The sequence below is a fragment of the Oncorhynchus kisutch genome, linkage group LG28, assembly GCF_002021735.2.
Source record: "Oncorhynchus kisutch isolate 150728-3 linkage group LG28, Okis_V2, whole genome shotgun sequence".
Classification (NCBI taxonomy): Eukaryota; Metazoa; Chordata; class Actinopteri; order Salmoniformes; family Salmonidae; genus Oncorhynchus; species Oncorhynchus kisutch.
In genome coordinates this window covers 29,316,611-29,339,184 of record NC_034201.2, presented here as the reverse complement: position 1 = coordinate 29,339,184, position 22,574 = coordinate 29,316,611, and the positions used below count along the sequence as shown (strand labels likewise).

The following is a 22,574-nucleotide window of genomic DNA, read 5'->3' as shown; positions in this document are numbered from 1 at the left end:
TAGAAGTGCGGATCTAGCATCCGTTTTGCCTTTCAGATTATAATAAATAAGCTTACATGGACAGCGGGGACCTGATCCTAGATCAGCACTCTGAGATGCTTTGTGAATACTGACCCTGAAGCAGCATCCACTGAGCTCCTTATAGATCACCACCACTTCACTCACAGTCCACAGCAGACCAGACCAGTCCAAACCAGACCAGCGTAGACCAATCCAGACCAGTCCAAACCAGACCAGTGTAGACCAATCCAGACCAGACCTGACCAAACCAGACCAAACCAGACCAGACCCAGGATATTCTGCACTGTCATCAGCTCGTTCTCCTACTCCCAAACAGACACACAGCAAATGGGCTTGCCCCTTACTTAACGACCACAGATAAAAACCAGCGAGAAGAACTGTCAGACTGTTACGATCCCTAGATGGGGGAGTTGTTATTAAAAGTGAATATGAAGTATCATATTAAGAAACGAGGAGAACAATTAGCGAGAAGCGTACTGGGCAATTAGCGCGCGCTTTAAGTACTGTGATCCTCTAAAAAAGTAATGATATATTCATGTGCTATTGTCACGAACCGGCTCAAAGCCCGTAACAAAAGGGAGACAATGTGGAGATAAGGAGTAACAAAATATATATTTATTAAATAAAGTAAACTAAGTACAATATACAATGGTGTGTGTAATCAGTAATCAGTAGTGTAAGTGAGTGTTTTGCATACATGAATATAATACTGCAGGGTGTTGAAAGGTGCCAAAGCAAACAACCAAAAGGCCACCAAGATACACAACAAAATCTGTAAAGATGTCTGCATGGAGAGAGTCTCCTCCATGAATGGGGAAGTGGTGTATTTATCCTGGGAGACACCGGGCCCAGGTGTTTCCCATGTAGCTGACGACCCTCCCAACTCCGCCCACCGGCATCCTAATAAGGAAACAAGAACAAAGAGAGAATACGGCAGACAGTGGGAGGGTCGTCACACTATAAAAGCTGTGTCGTGCCCACCCCCCATGCCCATCTATGCCCTCATGCCACGCCATGCCAACGGGCGTGTTTTCGTCGGAGGCTCCGTCGCACCCTCCCTCGTCAACTTCTGAGGACACTTACCATGTCAAGTAGTTTTTATTAATAGAAGTGGTTAGTAACTTAAGTTCATTAATATGCCTGTGCTTCACATTAAACAAGGTTTTTACAATATCACATATCCATTGTGCTAGTACTGAGATGCATCACATTTAGTGGAAATATTTTGCAATCAATTCATCAAACTATTTGAATGTTTATTTTCTGCCTGAAAGGGAACTGATTCCTTTAGAAATGCTGTCTTTTAGTTCCTATATTAGCAGCAGGCAAGGTGTGCCATCGGATCTGTTTATAACAAACTGGAATTACTGCCACAAATCTTCATGACATCATCTGGCCTCGATCGTCATCAACAACACAACTGTCAGTTCATTACACCACAATACTAGATATTCAAGAGTTAGCTGATCACACACAAAACAATGCTGATCACTCAAGGGTTTCTGTTTTGCCAAGCAAGATTAAACAGAGCTTCTCCTCCACGCTATCCAACCAACTGGCCCCCTTTACCCTCTCTCTCTCTTTCTGTCCCTCTCTCACTCTTTCTCTCACACTCTTTCACTCTCTCTCGGCTAGTGCCTAGACCTCCAACTACCTGCTCTCCCTAAAGCTGATGCAACTCTAACAAGTAGCAACCTTCCACTTCCAATATTCCTGCCAAATATCCCTATTCTATAGCCCCCGCTGCTCTTAACTCTATAGAATGTTCTATAAAGAGCTGTAGTATCATTGTTTTTTGTATGTTTGTTTGTTTGATTATGTTTCAGGTGTGAAGGACAGAAACAGCAGCTCATATTAATTTGATTCGGGAAAATGTTGTCCACAAATGTGCCACAAACCCAGTGTACACCAGCCTCATATAACATTGTGTATTCTAACTCTGTATCAGGTGAAGAGGCTGTTATAACAGGTCGTAACCCTATGTATTATGTATGTAGACCCATAGGCCCAGACAACCAATTCTAACCCCATGTCAGGACATTAGGTGATTATAGCAGGTGGTAAGCCCCATTTATAGCTCTATGTTCTGAATGCACTCAGTCATTGACTCTAACGATCCTGTCTGATCTTTTTAGTTGGCACACTTTAACACCTTAAGTCAGGTCACTATGGCATATAACAAGTCTCAAGCCCCATATAGCTATCTCCTCTCCAGAGTGTTAAAGCATGGTGGTGTGTGAGACTGCCAGGTTGCTGGGTGATGCTGACATTGGACTGCATCCCAAATGGCACCCAATTCCCCATATAGTACACTACTTCTGACCAGGGTGCGCATGCGTTGTGTCTTTTAGCATCAGATAGGGAGCTGATTTTGGAGGACAGTGCCAGTATGCAGGCAGCACGGTTAAAAAGCTAAAAGTTAAAATGCTTCTGCCGGTCGGGAGATTAAGACCAACGCTTCTCAAGACCAACGCTTCTCCTCTAGCAAACATGCTTGGCAGGCCTCCACCCTGATGCGTTTACACACACGTGCACTTGCACACACACACACACAGTCGTACACACACTGTTGTAGAACACAGACACAGACGCACGCATTCGCGTGCACACACACACTGATAAGATTTCATGTGTATTGCCACAAACTTCAACATGTACACACATATGTGCTCACGCAGACACCCATACACACACTTGCATGCATGAACTCACACGTACTGGTACATGTGTGTGATTGACCTGTTATCGACCTGATGGTTTAGTTCCACTCACCTACCTTAGATGACAGATTAACTCGCTGAGCTAAAGGTTAGCCTCAGTCAACAATAACAAACAAACATGGTATGCTAAAGCATTATCACACATTAACGCCCGCACACACACACAGGCTCCACACAGAAGTTCCATCTCCTCCTGAGTATTTCTGAGTATCATTATCAAGCAGTCTAGCCGTAGTGCTTGGCTTTTGATAAAGTGAAAAAACTAACTTTTTCCCCAGACACCACTCGCAAGTCCTTTTCAATTAAATAACTTGTGAAAATGTATACAGGATGTAGCGGAATTGTCTTAAACTCAAATGTAATAAATATTCATAGTACCCTGAATAGTACTGCCCCACTTATTGAAACCCCCCCCCCCCAAAAAATTAAAAATAAATTAGCCTCACTGGGAAGGACGTACGGTCTTTACTGGTCCCATGTGCTAAGCAAAAATGGGACCGCCCCCAAACAGCCCCCCTCGACCACATTACAAACACACCGACAGGCTAGCCACCATATCCTATTACAATGACTGCCACCATATGATTTACTCACTGACAGCCAGTACATTATGGACACACTGACAGGCTAGCCACCATGTCCTATTACAATGACTGCCACCATATGATTTACTCACTGACAGCCAGTACGTTATGGACACACTGACAGGCTAGCCACCATATCCTATTACAATGACTGCCACCATATGATTTACTCACTGACAGCCAATACATTATGGACACACTGACAGGCTAGCCACCATATCCTATTACAATGACTGCCACCATATGATTTACTCACTGACAGCCAATACATTATGGACACACTGACAGGCAGTGCACCGTGATATACAAACTGACAATGAAAATATTTCATACGGTAATATACTCACTGACAACAAGCATAATGTACACAACCATAACAGACAACGAAGCACAATAAACCCACTGACGGTGAAGTAATATACACACCCTCACAGTGAATGCATCATAATATACACGCACTCATAGTGAATGCATCATAATATACACACCCACACAGTGAATGTATCATAATATACACGCACTCATAGTGAATGCATCATCATATACACACCCTCATAGTTAATGCATCATAATATACACACCCTCATAGTGAATGCATCATAATATACACACCCTCATAGTGAATGCATCATAATATACACACCCTCATAGTGAATGCATCATAATATACACACCCTCATAGTGAATGCATCATAATATACACACCCTCATAGTGAATGCATCATAATATACACACCCTCATAGTGAATGCATCATAATATACACACCCTCATAGTGAATGCATCATAATATACACACCCTCACAGTGAATGCATCATAATATACACGCACTCATAGTGAATGCATCATAATATACACACCCACACAGTGAATGTATCATAATATACACGCACTCATAGTGAATGCATCATCATATACACACCCTCATAGTTAATGCATCATAATATACACACCCTCATAGTGAATGCATCATAATATACACACCCTCATAGTGAATAAATCCTAATATACACACCCTCATAGTGAATACATCATAATATACACACCCTCATAGTGAATGCATCATAATATACACACCCTCATAGTGAATGCATCATAATATACACACCCTCATAGTGAATGCATCATAATATACACACCCTCATAGTGAATGCATCATAATATACACACCCTCATAGTGAATGCATCATAATATACACACCCTCATAGTGAATGCATCATAATATACACACCCTCATAGTGAATGCATCATAATATACACACCCTCTTAGTGAATACATCATAATATACACACCCTCATAGTGAATGCATCATAATATACACACCCTCATAGTGAATGCATCATAATATACACACCCTCATAGTGAATGCATCATAATATACACACCCTCATAGTGAATACATCATAATATACACACCCTCATAGTGAATGCATCATAATATACACACCCTCATAGTGAATGCATCATAATATACACACCCTCATAGTGAATGCATCATAATATACACACCCTCATAGTGAATGCATCATAATATACACACGACAGCTATCATGTCACTTAACATACGCACAATGGCCAAGACCTGAGAGTCACTAGATGCCCCCTAGGATGGCGTAAAGATTTCCCGGGATTGGGAAAGTTGGGAACACCGTCTGCGCGTGGCATTTGCTGTAAATCACAGAGAGGCGTTTTGACCGTCAGCACAAAGTAATCACATTGTGATTTATCACAGTCCCTAACCCCCAGCCTCTATCATGTACACCATCATGCAGCTTATACATGCATGTCTGTTAGGGAGAGTTATGCCTACATATTACATGACACAATTACATTGTATACGAGGATCATGACTCCCCCCTCAGGTTGATATACATGTTGGTGTATAATGTTATCTTTCTGAACCTTGTTTATAGTGAGATAAACCCACGGTCCCACAGTGGTCTCATACATTGCTATCTATTTAGGACTACACTATGTTACAATACGAGTGGAGACTAATGCCATGCATACTCACTGGAAAGTAGAAGAACTCATTTACCCATATGATTTTTTCAGGGAGATCTGTTGCAGTGAAAGTCAGAAAAGTGGTGTTGAATCTAACGCATGGTCCATCTTTAGCTTCAATGGGAATTTGCACGGCTGAGCGCAGCATGGGCTTACCACCATCAACTGTATTACTGTGTGAAATTATTTGACTGAAATACTGTGAAATGACATTCTGTAAATGAAATGTTCTAACAAATGATCTTACTGAAATGATACGGACACAATGACACCACTGACTGCAACTGCAAAATGTCATTCCAGAAATCCTGTTACTGAACTGACCGGACAAAATATTTTTACAGAACTGACAGGATAGAATTGACCGTTACTGAAATGACAGAGTGCATTGACTAAAAGTCTCGGCCCTCTCCATATCCACTCCTATGTGTATTTCCCTCATCCCCCTCTCCCATGCCTGTTCTCCTATCGTCCCCCTCCACCTTGCAGGGTGAAGAGGGAGCAGCTGGGCCCACATGATTGGCTGTCTATAGCTGTGCCTTCTGGCCAGACATGGCTGGTAGTGCCCGGCCTGGAGCCCCAGACTGCCTACCAGTTCAGTGTCCTTGCACATAACAAGCTGGGCACGGGCCCCTTCAGCGAGGTCATCACTGTGAACACACTAGGTGGGTATTACGGTATTCACCTCTGACCTACAGTATATGACCTAAGAGAGTGAGGCAAGAGTGACCTTACCTGGCGGGAACACAACAGAACTGTGTGTTGTAAGTACAAGATGGCAGCAAGGGAAAAGTTGTGATGGTAATTATAATTGAATGATGTGTGGTTTTGTTCTCTTTCCAACTCTCCATCTCTCCCCCTCTATCTCTCTCTCTCTCTCTTTGTCTCTCCGTCCAGTTTTTCCTATAAGTATACCTGAACCTCTGGTGCTGCTTACCCCACCACGATGCCTCATAGCCAATCGGACGCAGCAGGGCGTCTTGCTCATGTGGATCCCGCCGGCCAACCACACAGCTCCGATCGAGCGCTACGTCATGGAGTTCCGCCTAGGGGAGAGGTGGGATGTCCTGGACGATGCCATCCCCGCTGGAGAGACAGACCTGCTAGCCAGAGACCTCATTCAGGTAGCTTACTGTATAAACACTGTTGCATACAGAATGACGGGTAGCCAGTTATCCGCATGGCTGGTGTGGGCGCATGCTTTAATTCCAGCCAAGCTCATTAGCACACCTTCTTCCAACACTATGGTTATGACTACACGACATGACCAAAATTATGTGGACACCTGTTCGTCGAACACCTCATTCCAAAATCATGGGCATTAATATGGAGTTGGTCCCCTCTTCTGGGAACGCTTTCCACTAGATGTTGGAAATTTCTGCAGGGACTTGCTTCCATTCAGCCACAAGAGCATTAGTGAGGTCAGGCACTGATTTTGGGCAATTAGGCCTGGCTCGCAGTCGGCGTTCCAATTCATCCCAAAGATGTTCAATGGGGTTAAGATCAGGGCTCTGTGCAGGCCAGTCAAGTCCTTCCACACCAATTCCAACAAACCATTTCTGTATGAACCTCGCTTTGGGCATGGGGGCATCGTCATGCTGAAACAGCAAAGGGTCTTCACCAAACTGTTGCCACAAAGTTGGAAGCACAGAATCATCTAGAATGTCATTGTATGCTGTAGCGTTAGGATTTCCCTTCACTGCGAGGTTGGCACTATGTTGGCACTATGCATTCGGGCAGGTAGGGTTCTTCTGGCATCCGCCGAACACAGATTTGTCTATCGGACTGCCAGATGGTGAAGCATGATTCATCACTCCAGAGAACATGTTTCCACTGCTCCAGACTCTAATGGTGGTGCTTTACACCACTCCTCCCGACGCTTGGCATTGTGCATGGTGATCTTAGGATTGTGTGCGGCTGCTCGGCCATAGAAACCCATTTCATGAAGCACAAGAACGAACAGTTCTTGTGCTGACATTGCTTCCAGAGGCAGTTTGGAACGTAGTAGTGAGTATTGCAACCGAAGACAGTCGATTCTTACAGCACTCGCCGGGCCTGTTCTGTGAGCTTGTATGGCCTACCACTTCAGAGCTGAGCTGTTGTTGCTCCTAGACGTTTCCACTTCACAATAACAGCACTTGCAGTTGACCGGAGCAGCTCCAGCAGGGCAGAAATTTGACAAACGGAAAGGTGGCATCTTATGACGGTGCCATGTTGAAAGTCACTGAGCTCCAGTAAGGCCATTCTACTCCCAATGTTTGTCTATGGAGATTGCATAGCGATGTGTTTGATTTTATACCCCTGTCAGCAACGGATGTGGCTGAAATAGATGAATCCACTCATTTGAAGGGGTGTCCACATACTTTTGTATATATAGTGTATGATGATTGGGGATGGGAGTCAGTTGTGTTTTTAAAAAATGTGTTCTTCAAAGGACCAACTATATAATGTTACACTGAGTGTACAAAACATTAGGAACATCTGCTCTTTCCATGACATAGACTGACCAGGTGGAAGCTATGATCCCTTATTGAGGTCACCTGTTAAATCCACTTCAATCAGTGTAGATAAAGGGGAGGAGACAGGTTAAAGAAGGATGTTTAAGCCTCGAGACAATTGAGACATGGATTGTGTATGTGTACCATTCAGAAGGTGAATGGGCAAGGCAAAATAATTAAGTGCCTTTTGAACAGGGTATGTTAGTAGATGCCATGCGCAACGCTGCTTGGTTTTCATGCTCAACAGTTTCCCGTGTGTGTCATGAATGGTCCACCACCCAACAGACATCCACTGTAGGAAGCATTGGAGTCAACATGGGCCAGCATCCCTGTGGAACGCTTTCGACCCCTTGTAGAGTCCATGCCCCGAAAAATGTAGCCTGTTCTGAGGGCAAGATGGGGTGCAACTCAATATTAGGAAGGTGTTCCTAATGTTTTGAATGCTCAGTGTTTATGAAAATTACTTTTTTATCTTCCTTGTCAGCCCAAGCCTATCTGATATCTCAAAGAAGTCATAAAACATTTTAGGATGCTTTTCAAATAGTACCAAATTCCATTATTCCCCCATAGGGCTCTTGTTAAAATAAGTGCACTGTATAGGGTTTAGGGTGCCATTTGGAATGCATACTTAGTCTCACATAGGTACACCATCTGGGGAGAGTGATGTGTTAAAGTATAGAAATGTATTTTTCCACCAACGTTGAAAAAAATCTATATTCCTTTGTTGTATGTCGGATTGTGCTCCTGGCGTGAAATGTTTAGTGTGTTTTTTTTGTCTCATTCAGCCATCAGTCACAGGACGCATCCCAAATGGAAACCTATTTATTTTATAGCGCACTACTTTTGAACATGGCTCAAGTAGGATACTAAATACCATATTAGCACTATAAATGGAATAGGGTGCCATTTGGAACGCGGACACATTCTATGCAGGTACTTTATTCTAGCATGACTCCCAACACCCACTCACACTTCTCTATCACTCATTACACCTATACTGTAGTACATTCCTGCAGCTCGCTTTTTACTCAAGCTATTGAGGTAATTGGACCACGAGGGACTGTCTATTTGTTGCTCTGCCTTTTTACTTCTTTGCTAAAATACAGTTAGTGATGCGAAACATTTTCATGCCCACTTTGACAGGTAGATTTCCTTGTGGATTTCCTCCTAAAACGAACAAACTGGTTTCTTTTTTGTAAACAATCGTTTTTATTGACTCTAAGAAGAATTGGACAGACTACAACATGAATGACAGAGTTCAACATTAAACAGATGTTTCACTAACACACACAAATACAGTGTTTCCTCTGCCCCTGTCTTACTCTCATCTCCCTGGTGTGTGTGACTTAGGAGGCATGGTATGAGTTCCGGGTCATAGCAGTCATGGAGGAACTGGTCAGTGAGCCCAGTAACACAGTAGGAGTGTCCAGTACAGGTGAGTGAACAACACACCTCCGCATAAATGTCTATGGACACCCCTTCATCACACAAAACATGTCTAGGATTTGAGAGACAGAGGCATGGGGCAAGTGGCAGACTAAAATTGAGATATGGCAGACATTAACTGAAAAAATGACAAAACAAAGCAAATGGGGAAATAATTGTAGGGATTCATCCTGTTAAAAAAAACTGTAATGTCATTTGGTGGAGTGGTAATTTAATGACCCATTTAAATCCCACAAAACTGTATAAAATGATCATACAAAATATACACTACCGGTCCAATGTTTTTGAACACCTACTCATTCAAGTGTTTTTCTTTATTTTTACTTTTTTCTACATTGTAGAATAATAATGAAGACATCAAAACTATGAAAGAACACATATGGAATCATGTAGTAAACAAGAAAGTGTTAAACAAATTAAAATATATTTTATTGGAGATTCTTCAAATAGCCACCCTTTGCCTTGATGACAGCTTTGCACACTCTTGGCATTCTCTCAACCAGCTTCACCTGGAATGCTTTTCCAACAGTCTTGAAGGAGTTCCCACATATGCTGAGCACTTGTTGGCTGCTTTTCTTTCACTCTGTGGCTTGTGGAGGCCAGGTCATCTGATGCAGCACTCCATCACTCTCCTTCTTGGTCAAATAGCACTTACACAGCCTGGAGGTGAGTTGGGTCATCGTTTTGTTTGAAAAACAAACCAGATGGGATGGTGTATCACTGCAGAATGCTGTTGTAGCCATGCTGTTTTTGTGCCTTGATAGTGTCACAAATACGTTGGATAGTGTCACCAGCAAAGCACAGTGGGAAATACACATGCGGAGATCATCCGTTCACCCACACCACGTGTCACAAATACGTTGGAACCAAACATCTTCAATTTGGACTCCAGACCTAAGGACAAATTCCCACCAGGCTAATATCCATTGCTCGTGTTTCTTAGCCCAAGCAAGTCTCTTCTTATTATTGGTGTCCTTTAATAGGTTTCTTTGCAGCAATTTGACCATGAAGGCCTGATTCACACAGTCCCTTACCTTGTCACAACACAACTGATTGGCTCAAACGCATTAAGAAGAAAATAATTTCCACAAATAAACTTTTAATTTACATGCATTCCAGGTGACTACCTCGTGAAGCTGCTTGAGAGAATGCCAAGTGTATGCAAAGCTGTCATCAAGGTAAAGGGTGGCTATTCTCAAAAATAAAATATATTTTGATTTGTTTAACACTTCTTTGGTTACTACATGATTCCATATTTGTTATTTCATAGTTTGTATGTCTTCACTATTATTCTACAATGTAGAAAATAGTAAAAATAAAGAAAAACCCTTGAATGAGTTGGTTGTTCTAAAACTTTTGGCTGGTAGTGTATATTGTAAGAGATCCAGAGGGATTGCCAATTCTTAAGTGTCAAACGTGACAATGACCATAGGAGTTAGCAAGACAGCACTAACACATCTGGGACCAGGCACGAATACTTCCTGGAACAGCCTGAAAAGTATGACATCACAAAACCCCCGTTCATATTCCTCCTATGGACATTCCACATAAGATTTCCATCTTCAGTGCTGTCAGGTTGAAATACTCTCTACCCTGTGATGTTGTTCTGGTGTGGAGGTCACAGGGAATATATCGTCACAGAAATTGTGACTGTGAGCAACTGTGAAAGCATCGCCAGAGCTGCAAAAAATTCTGTGGTGAAATTATTGTAATCAAAAGGAGAGACTTAAGATTTCTTCAAAAGAATCAAACTTTACTATTTAATTACTGCAGTAATGGAGCTGTTCGGTAATAACCCCTGGAGGTGATGACTGAGAACTCAACGAGCTGGTTTGAGCCACAGCATTTTATAGCAAAGTCCATCCTCCTTCAGTCTACATGACACACAACAGATGTACTGTATGGAATGGGTCACAAGGTTAAGGTTTGTCTGAAAGATACTTATAATTCACAGCAGACAGTATTTGCTCTAAAAACATGAGAACTCATTGTGTAGAGACCAGTGTCCCAACTCCATACTGGAGCCATCTCTCCATGGTACCGTGTAGAACAGAAACATTAACTCATGCTCTGGAATGCGGTATCACCCAAAGACATCGTAAATCTTCCAGAGGCCCATCCTCAGTAGAACACATACAAATGAGCATTCTAATAACCCCTTATTCTGTTGCATAAAACAGCCATTTGATGCAATTACAGCATTATAACATAATCTTGTAATTTCCACCATAATTCACAAGTTTACTTCCTAAACTTGGAAGTACTTTGCTGCCCCCTCCTGATGAAATACTTGTACTACAATATTTTAACAGTATTTGATCACAGTCTTGCTGAATGTTGATATTTCAAATTCTCCCCAAGATAAAATGAGGAGGGCGGGAACATATTCACTATCCAGTCATCTAGACAGTCTGTGGTCATGAAAGGATAGTAGATGAGGAAAGGAGTTTCCTAATCCATTTCCATTAAATGATGAGTCGCTGAATCAGGTGAATTGGACGGCCAGTTGGTGTGGTGATTGGCAGGAGCCAGCTAGACACACACACACACGGACACACACACAGTTGGTGTGGTGACTGATAGAGGCCTGCAGATGTCAGATGTCAGGCCCTCCCATACATAGTAATCAGTTACATTCTCCTTATAGTCCAAGCCTAGTACAAAAGGCTATGTAGAGTTACTCAAGTTATTTACACAATGTAATACAATTTTCTTGCTCACAAGATTGCGTGTTTAATGGCTAGACTGGAAATATTTAGTTTACTAATATTTAGTTTACTATACCAATATAAAGCGAATATACTTATTATTGTGGGTGGATATCGGTCACAGTATTGTTTTGGGTCAAAGACCTCTCCAAGCCTATAGCCTCCTGGCAGACAAGTCATGTCATGTCTCACTCTCACTCTCTTTCCTTCTCTCTTCCTCCCTCTCTCCCCTCCCCCTCTTCCAATCCTACACTCCTCCAAACACTCTTTCACACCCACCCTCATCTCCCCCAGACTTCTTCCCACCCCCGGAATTGGTGGATGAGGGGGGGCTGGCGCGGCCGGTGGTGGCTGGCATCGTGGCTACCATCTGTTTCCTGGCAGCTGCTGTCCTCTTTAGCACACTGGCAGCCTGCTTCGTCAACAAGCAGCGCCGACGAACGCTCAAGAGGAGGAGAGGTGAGACATATAGAGACACACAAGGATTTACAGACAGACACATATACACATGATTTGACAGCTGATAAAGCAATATAGAGCTCTCTTGACATTTCTTTGAATTGACATTGAATTAATCCCCCCCACCTCTTTTTCAGACCCCCCTCTCTCGATAACACACTGCAGAAAAAGTGTGGAAACTCCGTAAGTAACCCTAAGCCAACAACGCTTTTCTCTTTTTCTTATTTCATTGCAAATTATGCAAATCAAGGGCAGGGTGCACTGCATCACAACTCAAGGCTTCTAGCAGATGTAACAGTATAACTTTAGACCGTCCCCTCGCCCATACCCGGGCGCAAACCAGGGACCCTCTGCACACATCAACAACAGTCATCCTCAAAGCATCGTTACCCATCACTCCACAAAAGCCGCGGCCCTTGCAGAGCAAGGGGAACCACTACTTCAAGGTCTCAGAGCAAGTGACGTCACCGATTGAAACGCTATTTAGCGCGCACCGCTAACTAAGCTAGCCGTTTCACATCCGTTACACAGACACGCCCATCAAATAGAGAAAGCTTATTGGCAGGACCACCAATCAGTGACCAGCGATTGGCCAGATATTGACGGACAGGGGGCGGTCACTGTGTAGCTAGCTATTACCCGTAGTTCATCTCAGCAAAGCCCATACTTGCTTTTTAACTATCATATTTGGAACGATACTTGTTGCGTACAGTAAATGCTCAATATGATATTGAAAAAATACAACTCATATTTTATAAACATTTACCAATCATGTTGTCGATAATTCCCAACAAAATGCGGCCTAGAGAAAACACTTTCAGCTACCTGTTTTCATTCATGTAATTTTAATGGACTAGTAGAGCTGAGCTTGTACACAAGCTTGTCTTTGTCACGGCCCAGGAAGTTCAATTCATCGTTGTTGACCTTGTTTTCCTAATAAGTGGGACCGAACGATCAATATCTCTTGGTCACGGAGAGGTTGTCATGGCCGTGTTCACAAACATTGGTGTCTAATCTAGCAATCAAGTCTTTGTGTGTGTTCCCTTATATAGTGCACTACGTTTGACCAGAGCCATATTGGGTGCTGGTAAAAAAATAAGTTGTGCACTATAAAGGGAATGGGGTGTAATTTGAGACGCAGCCCAAGTCTTTTAGTATCAAAAGAAAACAATCCTACATAGAGACATCAATCAAAAATCCACTCACTTACAGAGCGTGTTTTGTTGAACTCCTGGTGTAGTGGTACTTACATTGCAACAGGACGTACAACCAACATTTTAGGGGAAGATAATGTGTTATTTCTGTAAAGTTGTGGTGTTTTAAATGTCATGTAAGAGGTAAAAAAAAAAAAAAGTAACAGGTAAGTATCCAATTTATCACTGTAGCCTGTTATTTTTCCAATAGCTGCCACTTGATTGTGATTACTGTCTTTAGCCCTCGTCTTGGGACTCCATTTGACCCTTTTAACACTAAAGTGCCGACCCGAACCCTACTGTGCTGGTTCTGATGTTTTCCTTCCACATTGTCCTATCCTGCAAACTTCCAGCAACTATGGTGGGTATGTAACCCGGCCAGCCAAGTACGGCTTGGCTTGTCATGGCCCGGTTCAGTAGTAATGTGAAAAGGGTTATATAGTCCAGATGACCTGGCCTCCACAATCCCCCGACCTCAACCAAATTGAGATTGTTTGTGATGAGTTGGACCGCAGAGTGAAGGAAAAGAAAGCCAACAAGTGCTCAGCACATGTGGGAACTCCTTCAAGACTGTTGGAAAAACATTCCAGGTGAAGCTGGTTGTGAGAATGTCAAGAGTGCAAAGCTGTCATCAAGGTGGCTATTTGGAGAATTTCAAATATAAAATATATTTTGATTTGTTTAACACTTTTTTATATTTGTTATTTCATAGTTTTGATGTCTTCACTATTATTCTACAGTGTAGAAAATAGTACAAATAAAGAAAAACCCTTGAATGAGCAGGTGATCTAAAACTTTTGACCCGTAGTGTAGGTTTGGTAAATCATAAATCAATTCTAAACGTCTTGTTACAGTGTTTGCATTCAAAGTCAGTATTTTATGTAAGGGTATTAGGGTATTTTGTGTAAGGCAAATTCTACCAAGGTACCATGGTACACTAAAACACTTTATCAATGTTGTCATGGAAAGTTGACACATTTTCCAAACTCTGAAATCACACTTGAAAAGAACAACTGACCAAACTGCTCACTGAGCCTAATGAGAGAAATTATCTTGTTCTTCAATTCATTAATTTATTGAACCACTCTTTTGTGTGTCTTCTCCCCCCAGTTCTAATAACTGCCACCATTGATGACTTTTGGATATGGCTTAATGGTTTTACACACCATGCCAAGGAGAAATCTCTTGCGTTGTACATATGATCCTATTATTTGTGTAATATGCAGTACTCATCATCAACGTTGCATACTTTCCATCCACTTTGCCTTGGCTATGGTTATGCAATTGAATGTTATCTTCCAAATCTCTCTAATAACTGTACATATTATAAGGCTTGAACATAGTCACAGAAGAAAGAGAACAGAAATTTAAAACAAAGTTTAATGTATTGTTGTCAATGGGGTATTTATGGACAATCCATTTTTCTTGGAGGGCAAGCTGTCATTATTGGCTTCTGTAAATGTTGGCACAAGCCAATTGCACTCCAGTTCACTACGTCACTTTTGAGCAATAGAACAATGAAATATATATATATATATATATATATATATATATATGTATACACAGTGCATTCGGAAAGTATTCAGACCCCTTTACATTTTCCACATTTTGTTACATACATTTTTTCCCACACTAAATCTACACACAATACCCCATAATGACAAAGCAAAAACATGTTTTTAGAAAGTTTTGCAAATGTATATAAAAAAAAAGGAAATATAACATTTACATAAGTATTTAGACCCTTTACTCAGTACTTTGTTGAAGCACCTTTGGCAGCGATTACAGCCTCAAGTCTTCTAAGGGTATCATGCTACAAGCTAGGCACAACTCGATTTGGTGAGTTTCTCCCATTCTTCTCTGCAGATCCTCTAAGCTCTGTCAGGATGCATGGGGAGTGTCGCTGCACAGCTATTTTCAGGTCTTTCCAGCAATGTTCGATTGGGTTCAAGTCCGGGCTCTGGCTGGGCCACACAAGGACCTTCAGAGACTTGGTTTTTGCGCTGACATGCACTGGCAACTGTGGAACCTTATATAAACAGGTGTGTGCCTTTGCAAATCATGTCCAATCAATTGAATTTACCACAGGTGGCCTCCAATCAAGATGTAGAAACATCTCAAGGATGATCAATGGAAAGAGGATGCACCTGAGCTCAATTTCGAGTCTCATAGCAAAGGGTCTGAATACTTATGTAAATAAGGTATTTCTGTTTTTCTTTATGAATTAGCAAAAATGTCTAAAAACCTGTTTTTGGTTTGTCATTGTGGGGTATCTGTGTAGATTGATTCGGATTTAAAAATATTTAATCCATTTTAGAATAAGGCTGTAACATAACAAAATGTTTAAAAAGTCAAGGGGTCTGAAAATTTTCCGAATGCACTGCATATATACAGTTGAAGTCAGAAGTTTACATACACTTAGGTTGGAGCCATTAAAACTTGTTTTTCAACCACTTCACAAATTTCTTGATAACAAACTATAGTTTTGGCAAGTCGGTTAGGACATCTACTCTGAATATTTTCCGACTGCACTGTATATATACAGTTGAAGTCTGACGTTTACATACACCTAGGTTGGAGTCATTAAAACCTGTTTTTCAACCACTTCACAAATGTCTTGATAACAAACTATAGTTTTGGCAAGTCGGTTAGGATATCTACTTTGTGCATGACACAAGTCATTTTTCCAACAATTGTTTACAGACAGATTATTTCACGTATAATTCACTGTATCACAATTTCAATGGGTCAGAAGTTTACATACACTAAGTTGACTGTGCCTTTAAACAGCTTGGAAATTTTCTGAAAATTATGTCATGGATTAGAAGCTTCTGATAGATAGGCTAATTCACATAATTGGAGGTGTACCTGTGGATGTATTTCAAGGCCTACTCTCAAACTCAGTGCCTCTTTGCTTGACATCATGGGGAAATCAAAAGAAATCAGCCAAGACCTCAGAAAATAAATTGTAAACCTCCACAAGTCTGGTTCATCCTTGGGAGCAATTTCCAAATGCCTGAAGGTCCCACGTTCATCTGTACCAACAATAGTACACAAGTATAAACACCATGGGACCACGCAGCCGTCATACCGCTCAGGAAGGAGATGCATTCTGTCTCCTAGAGATGAACGTACTTTATTGTGAAAAGTGCAAATCAATCCCAGAACAACAGCAAAGGACCTTGTGAAGATGCTGGAGGAAACAGGTACAAAAGTATCTATATCCTCAGTAAAACGAGTCCTATATCGACATAACCTGAAAGGCCGCTCAGCAAGGAAGAAGCCACTGCTCCAAAACTGCCATAGAAATGCCAGACTACGGTTTGCAACTACACATGGGGACAAAGATTGTACTTTTTGGAGAAATATCCTCTGGTCTGATGAAACAAAAATATAACTGTTTGGCCATAATGACCATTGTTATGTTTGGAGGGAAAGGGGAGGCTTGCAAGCCAAAGAACACCATCCCAAACGTGAAGCACAGGGGTGGCAGCATCATGTTGTGGGGGTGCTTTTCTGAAGGAGGGACTGGTGCACTTCACAAAATAGATGGCATAATGAGGGAAGAAATGTATATGGATATATTGAAGCAAGATCTCAAAACATCAGTCAGGAAATTAAAGCTTGGTCACAAATTGGTCTTCCAAATGAACAATGACCCCAAGCATACTTCCAAAGTTGTGGCAAAATGGCTTAAGGACTACAAAGTCAGGGGCAGGACAACAATAAAAAAAAGCGTGTGCGAGCAAGGAGGCCTACAAACCTGACTCAGTTACACCAGCTCTGTCAGGAGGAATGGGCCAAAATTCACCCAACGTATTGTGGGAAGCTTGTGGAAGGCTACCGGAAACGTTTGACCCAAGTTTAACAATTTAAAGGCAATGCTACCAAATACTAATTGAGTGTATGTAAACTTCTGACCCACTGGGAATGTGATGAAAGAAATAAAAAAAACTGAAATAAATCATTCTCTCTACTATTATTCTGACATTTCACATTCTTAAAATAAAGTGGTCATCCTACTTGACCTAAAACAGGGACTCTTTACTAGGATTAAATGTCAGGAATTGTGATAACCTGAGTTTAAATGTATTTGGCTTAGGTGTATGTAAACATCCGACTTCAACTGTATGTCAATTTATATATATATACAGTACCAGTCAATACTACTCATTCATGGGTTTTTCTTTATTTTTACTATTTTCTACATTGTAGAATAGTTGTGAAGAAGACATTAAAACTATTAAATAACACACATGGAATCATATAGTAACCAAAAAAGGGTTGAAAAAAATCCAAATATATTTTATATTTGAATGTATTTTGCCTTGATGACAGCTTTGCACACTCTTGGCATTCTCTCAACCAGCTTCATGAGGTAGTCACCAGGTGTGTGTTGTTAAAAGTGAATTTGTGGAATTTCTTGTCTTAATGCGTTTGAGCCAATCAATTGTGTTGTGACAAGGTAGGGGTGGTATACAGAAGCCCTATTTGGTAAAAGACCAAGTCCATATTATGGCAAGAACAGCTCAAATAAGCAAAGTGAAACGACAATCCATCATTCCTTTGAGACATTCAAGGTCAGTCAATACAGAATGTTCTTTCAAGCGGTATGATGAAACTGGCTCTCATGAGGACCACCACAGGAAAGGAAGACCGAGAGTTACCTCTGCTGCAGAGGATAAGTTAATTGGAGTTACCAGCCTCAGAAATTGCATCCCAACTAATTGCTTCAGAGTTCAAGTAACAGACACATATCAATATTAACTGTTCAGAGGAGACTGTGTGAATCAGGCCTTCATTGTCAAATTGCTGCAAAGAAACCACTACTAAAGTACACCAATGATAAGAAGAGACTTGCTTGGGCCAAGAAACACAAGCAATGGACATTAGACTGGTGGAAATCTGTCCGTTGGTCTGATGAGTCCAAATTTAAGATCTTTGGTTCCAACTGCCATGTCTTTGTGAGACGCAGACTAGGTGAACAGATGATCTCCGCATGTGTGGTTCCCACAGTGAAGCATGGAGGAGGAGGTGTGATGGTGTGAGGGAGCTTTTCTGGTGACACTGTCAGTGATTTATTTAGAATTCAAGGCACACTTAACCAGCATGGCTACCACATCATTCTTCAGTGATACGCCATCCCATCTGGTTTGCGCTTAGGGGGACTATCATTTGTCTTCCTACAGGATAATGAACCAAAACACATCCAGTCTGTGTAAGGACCGGAGGTGTGGACCAAGAAGGAGAGTGAGCTGCATCAGATGACCTGGCCTCCACAATCACCTGAGCTCAAACCAATTGAGATGATTTGGGATGAGTCGGACAGCAGAGTGAAGGAAAAGCAGCCAACAAGTGCTAGCATATGTGGGAACTCCTTCAAGACTGTTGGAAAATCATTCCAGGTGAAGCTGGTTGAGAGAATGCCAAGAGTGTGCAAAGCTGTCAAAAAGGCAAGGGTGGCTACTTTGAGGAATATAAAATCTAAAATATATTTAGATTTGTTTAACACATTTTTAGTTACTTCTTTTATCAAAGATTCTCTGTTATTAGTATTACGCGATCATGACTAATCAGTTGTAAATGTAATTAACTAGGAAGTCAGGGCACCAAGGAAAAATATTCAGATGACAAAGTTATCATTTCCTAAAATAACTTTTCAGATCAATTAGTCTTCGAATTAATGAATTATTTACTTTCTCACGTTTGTCTCATTCCAAACGTCGTAAATTGTTGGTTATCTGCACGAACCCAGTCTTCACTATGAGTCATCCATACATCAATTCTCTTAAATAATTTATTTATTACTAACTAAGTAAATCACAGAAATGTATAAAAAAAACTGTAAATATGGTTACAAGAAATGATAGGAGAATGTGCCCTAGTGGGCTAAACCGGCATGGCGGCTTGTTTGACAAAAGGGGAAGTGGTGGTCAACTAAGAAGTCACTACAGAGTGATAATTACACTTGAAATGCTAATCCTTTGCACATGAACGCTCACTCATTCGGGAACAATTGCAATCAATACATATATTTACGCTCGGTGTGTCGTCTTGATCGCTGGTGAAAAGTTTGTTTCTTTTGTAGAATTGTCCATCTCTCCCTCTCTCTCTCCGTCGTGGTTATAGTGGATAGTTCAGAGTGACATTCATTCGTTTCGTTATAGAGTGGATGTTTTGGCGGTTGTCGTTCTTCGCGTTCAATGATACCGAAATCCTAGCTGCGGACTAGTAATTAATATTAAAGACTTGTTCTTATTCTGTCTGTATCGATAGTCTAAGAGTTTAACCACGTGGTATGGTTAAAAGAATCAGCATTGGTCCACAACCTTTGTCCTCCCCTAATGGAGAAAAACATGGTCTGCAACCTTTAGCCATCTCGTAATTGAGGTAAGCTCGGTCTGCTGATCAAAAACCCAAGTGTTTTATTTTTCTAAAGGCAGAAAGGGGCTGTCCCAGGACACCTGACTCTAACTGGGCTCAGGGGCGGTCCTCTGATTTAGTTAACTAAAATCCCCTTTTTGAGTTTTCCTTCATTAAACAGTCCAAAATCACGTTGTAAAATTGTGTAAACAGTATCATACTCACTCATTCATCTTATACAACAATTAGATGTAAACCTCATATCTGAGGCTATTATATAAACAGTGTTATGGTAATGTGGCCACACCGTCTCCCATGAGCTTCCCCAAGTTGTGACAAACGGACCAGTTCGTAGCTGGATTCTTCACCGATCTTTTATACTTTCTCCGGAACATGAAATTTGTTCGTACCTCAAGTTCTGTGAGGTGGAAGGATTTCCTTTGTTCTCCATGAAAATCTACTCTCTCTATACTGCGTGTCCATGAGGAGATCCTCAGGAATTTACGACGTCTCTCTGACCATAGCAGCCTAGTTGAAGGAGTCAAGGGGGAGGCAAGGAGAGGGGGATGGGGCTTGCTATACCCAAAGAGGCCAACGTCATGACAATTCCATATGTGTTGTATGAGAAATTTCTCACCTCAATTTCTCACCTCAATTTCTCACCTTTCTCACATTGTTATGTTTGGAGGAAAAAGGTAGAGGCTTGTAAGCCGAAGAACACCATCCCAACATGAAGCACGGGGGTGGCAGCATCATGTTGTGGGGGTGCTTTGCTGCAGGAGGGACTGGTGCACTTCACAAAATAGATGGCATCATGGGGGAAAAAATTATGTGGATATATTGAAGCAACATCTCAAGACATCAGTCAGCAAGTTAAAGCTTGGTCGCAAATTGGTCTTCCAAATAGACAATGACACCAAGCATACTTCCAAAGTTGTGGCAAAATGGCTTAAGGACAACAAAGTCAAGGTATTGGAATGGCCATCACAAAGCCCTGACCTCAATCCCATAGAAAATGTGTGGGCAGAACTGAAAAAGCGTATGCGAGCAAGGAGGCCTATAAACCTGACTCAGTTACACCAGCTCTGTCAGGAGGAATGGGCCAAAATTCACCCAACTTAAGGTGGGAAGCTTGTGGAAGGCTACCCAAAACGTTTGACCCCAGTTAAAAAATTTAAAGGCTATGCTACCAAATACTAATTGAGTGTATGTAAACTTCTGACCCACTGGGAATGTGATGAAAGAAATAAAAGCTGAAATAAATCATTCTCTCTACTATTATTCTTACATTTCACATTCTTAAAATAAAGTGGTGAGCCTAACTGACCTAAGAAGGATTTTTTTACTAGGACTAAATGTCAGGAATTGTGAAAAACTGAGTTTAAATGTATTTGGCTAAGGTATATGTAAACTTCCAACTTCAACTGTGTGTATATATACACTGCTCAAAAAAATAAAGGGAACACTAAAATAACACATCCCAGATCTGAATGAATGAAATATTCGTGTTAAATACTTTTTTCTTTACAAGGTTGAATGAGCTGACAACAAAATCACACAAAAATTATCAATGGAAATCAAATTTATCAACCCATGGCGGTCCGGATTTGGAGTCACACTCAAAATTAAAGTGGAAAACCACTCTACAGGCTGATCCAACTTTGATGTAATGTCCTTAAAACAAGTCAAAATGAGGCCCAGTAGTGTGTGTGGCCTCCACGTGCCTGTATGACCTCCCTACAACGCCTGGGCATGCTCCTGATGAGGTGGCGGATGGTCTCCTGAGGGATCTCCTCCCAGACCTGGACTAAAGCATCCGCCAACTCCTGGACAGTCTGTGGTGCAACGTGGCGTTGGTGGATGGAGCGAGACATGATTTCCCAGATGTGCTCAATTGGATTCAGGTCTGGGGAACGGGCGGGCCAGTCCTTAGCATCAATGCCTTCCTCTTGCAAGAACTGTTGACACACTCCAGCCACATGAGGTCTAGAATTGTCTTGAATTAGGAGGAACCCAGGGCCAACCGCACCAGCATATGGTCTCTCAAGGGGTCTGAGGATCTCATCTCGGTACCTAATGGCAGTCAGGCTACCTCTGGCGAGCACATGGAGGGCTGTGCGGCCCCCCCAAAGAAATGCCACCCCACACCATGACTGACCCACCGCCAAACCGGTCATGCTGGAGGATGTTGCAGGCAGCAGAACGTTCTCCACGGCATCTCCAGACTCTGTCACGTCTGTCACATGTGCTCAGTGTGAACCTGCTTTCATCTGTGAAGAGCACAGGGCGCCAGTGGCGAATTTGCCAATCTTGGTGTTCTCTGGCAAATGCCAAACGTCCTGCACGGTGTTGGGCTGTAAGCACAACCCCCACCTGTGGACGTCGGGCCCTCATACCACCCTCATGGAGTCTGTTTCTGACCGTTTGAGCAGACACATGCACATTTGTGGCCTGCTGGAGGTCATTTTTCAGGGCTCTGGCAGTGCTCCTCCTGCTCCTGCTTGCACAAAGGCGGAGGTAGCGGTCCTGCTGCTGGGTTGTTGACCTCCTACGGCCTCCTCCACGTCTCCTGATGT

The 22,574-nt window shown here is 42.0% G+C and overlaps 1 protein-coding gene across 1 annotated transcript in view; it reads left to right on the top strand.

The window, feature by feature from the left end:
- Positions 1-22,574, top strand: part of LOC109873223 (protein turtle homolog B) — a 183,043-nt gene that overhangs the window by 137,512 nt on the left and 22,957 nt on the right. The window contains exons 13-17 of the mRNA XM_020464837.2: positions 5,821-5,996; positions 6,229-6,455; positions 9,180-9,264; positions 12,278-12,442; positions 12,580-12,625. Of these exons, the coding sequence (XP_020320426.1) occupies positions 5,821-5,996; positions 6,229-6,455; positions 9,180-9,264; positions 12,278-12,442; positions 12,580-12,625 (699 nt within the window). The remainder of the gene's footprint in view (positions 1-5,820; positions 5,997-6,228; positions 6,456-9,179; positions 9,265-12,277; positions 12,443-12,579; positions 12,626-22,574) is intronic.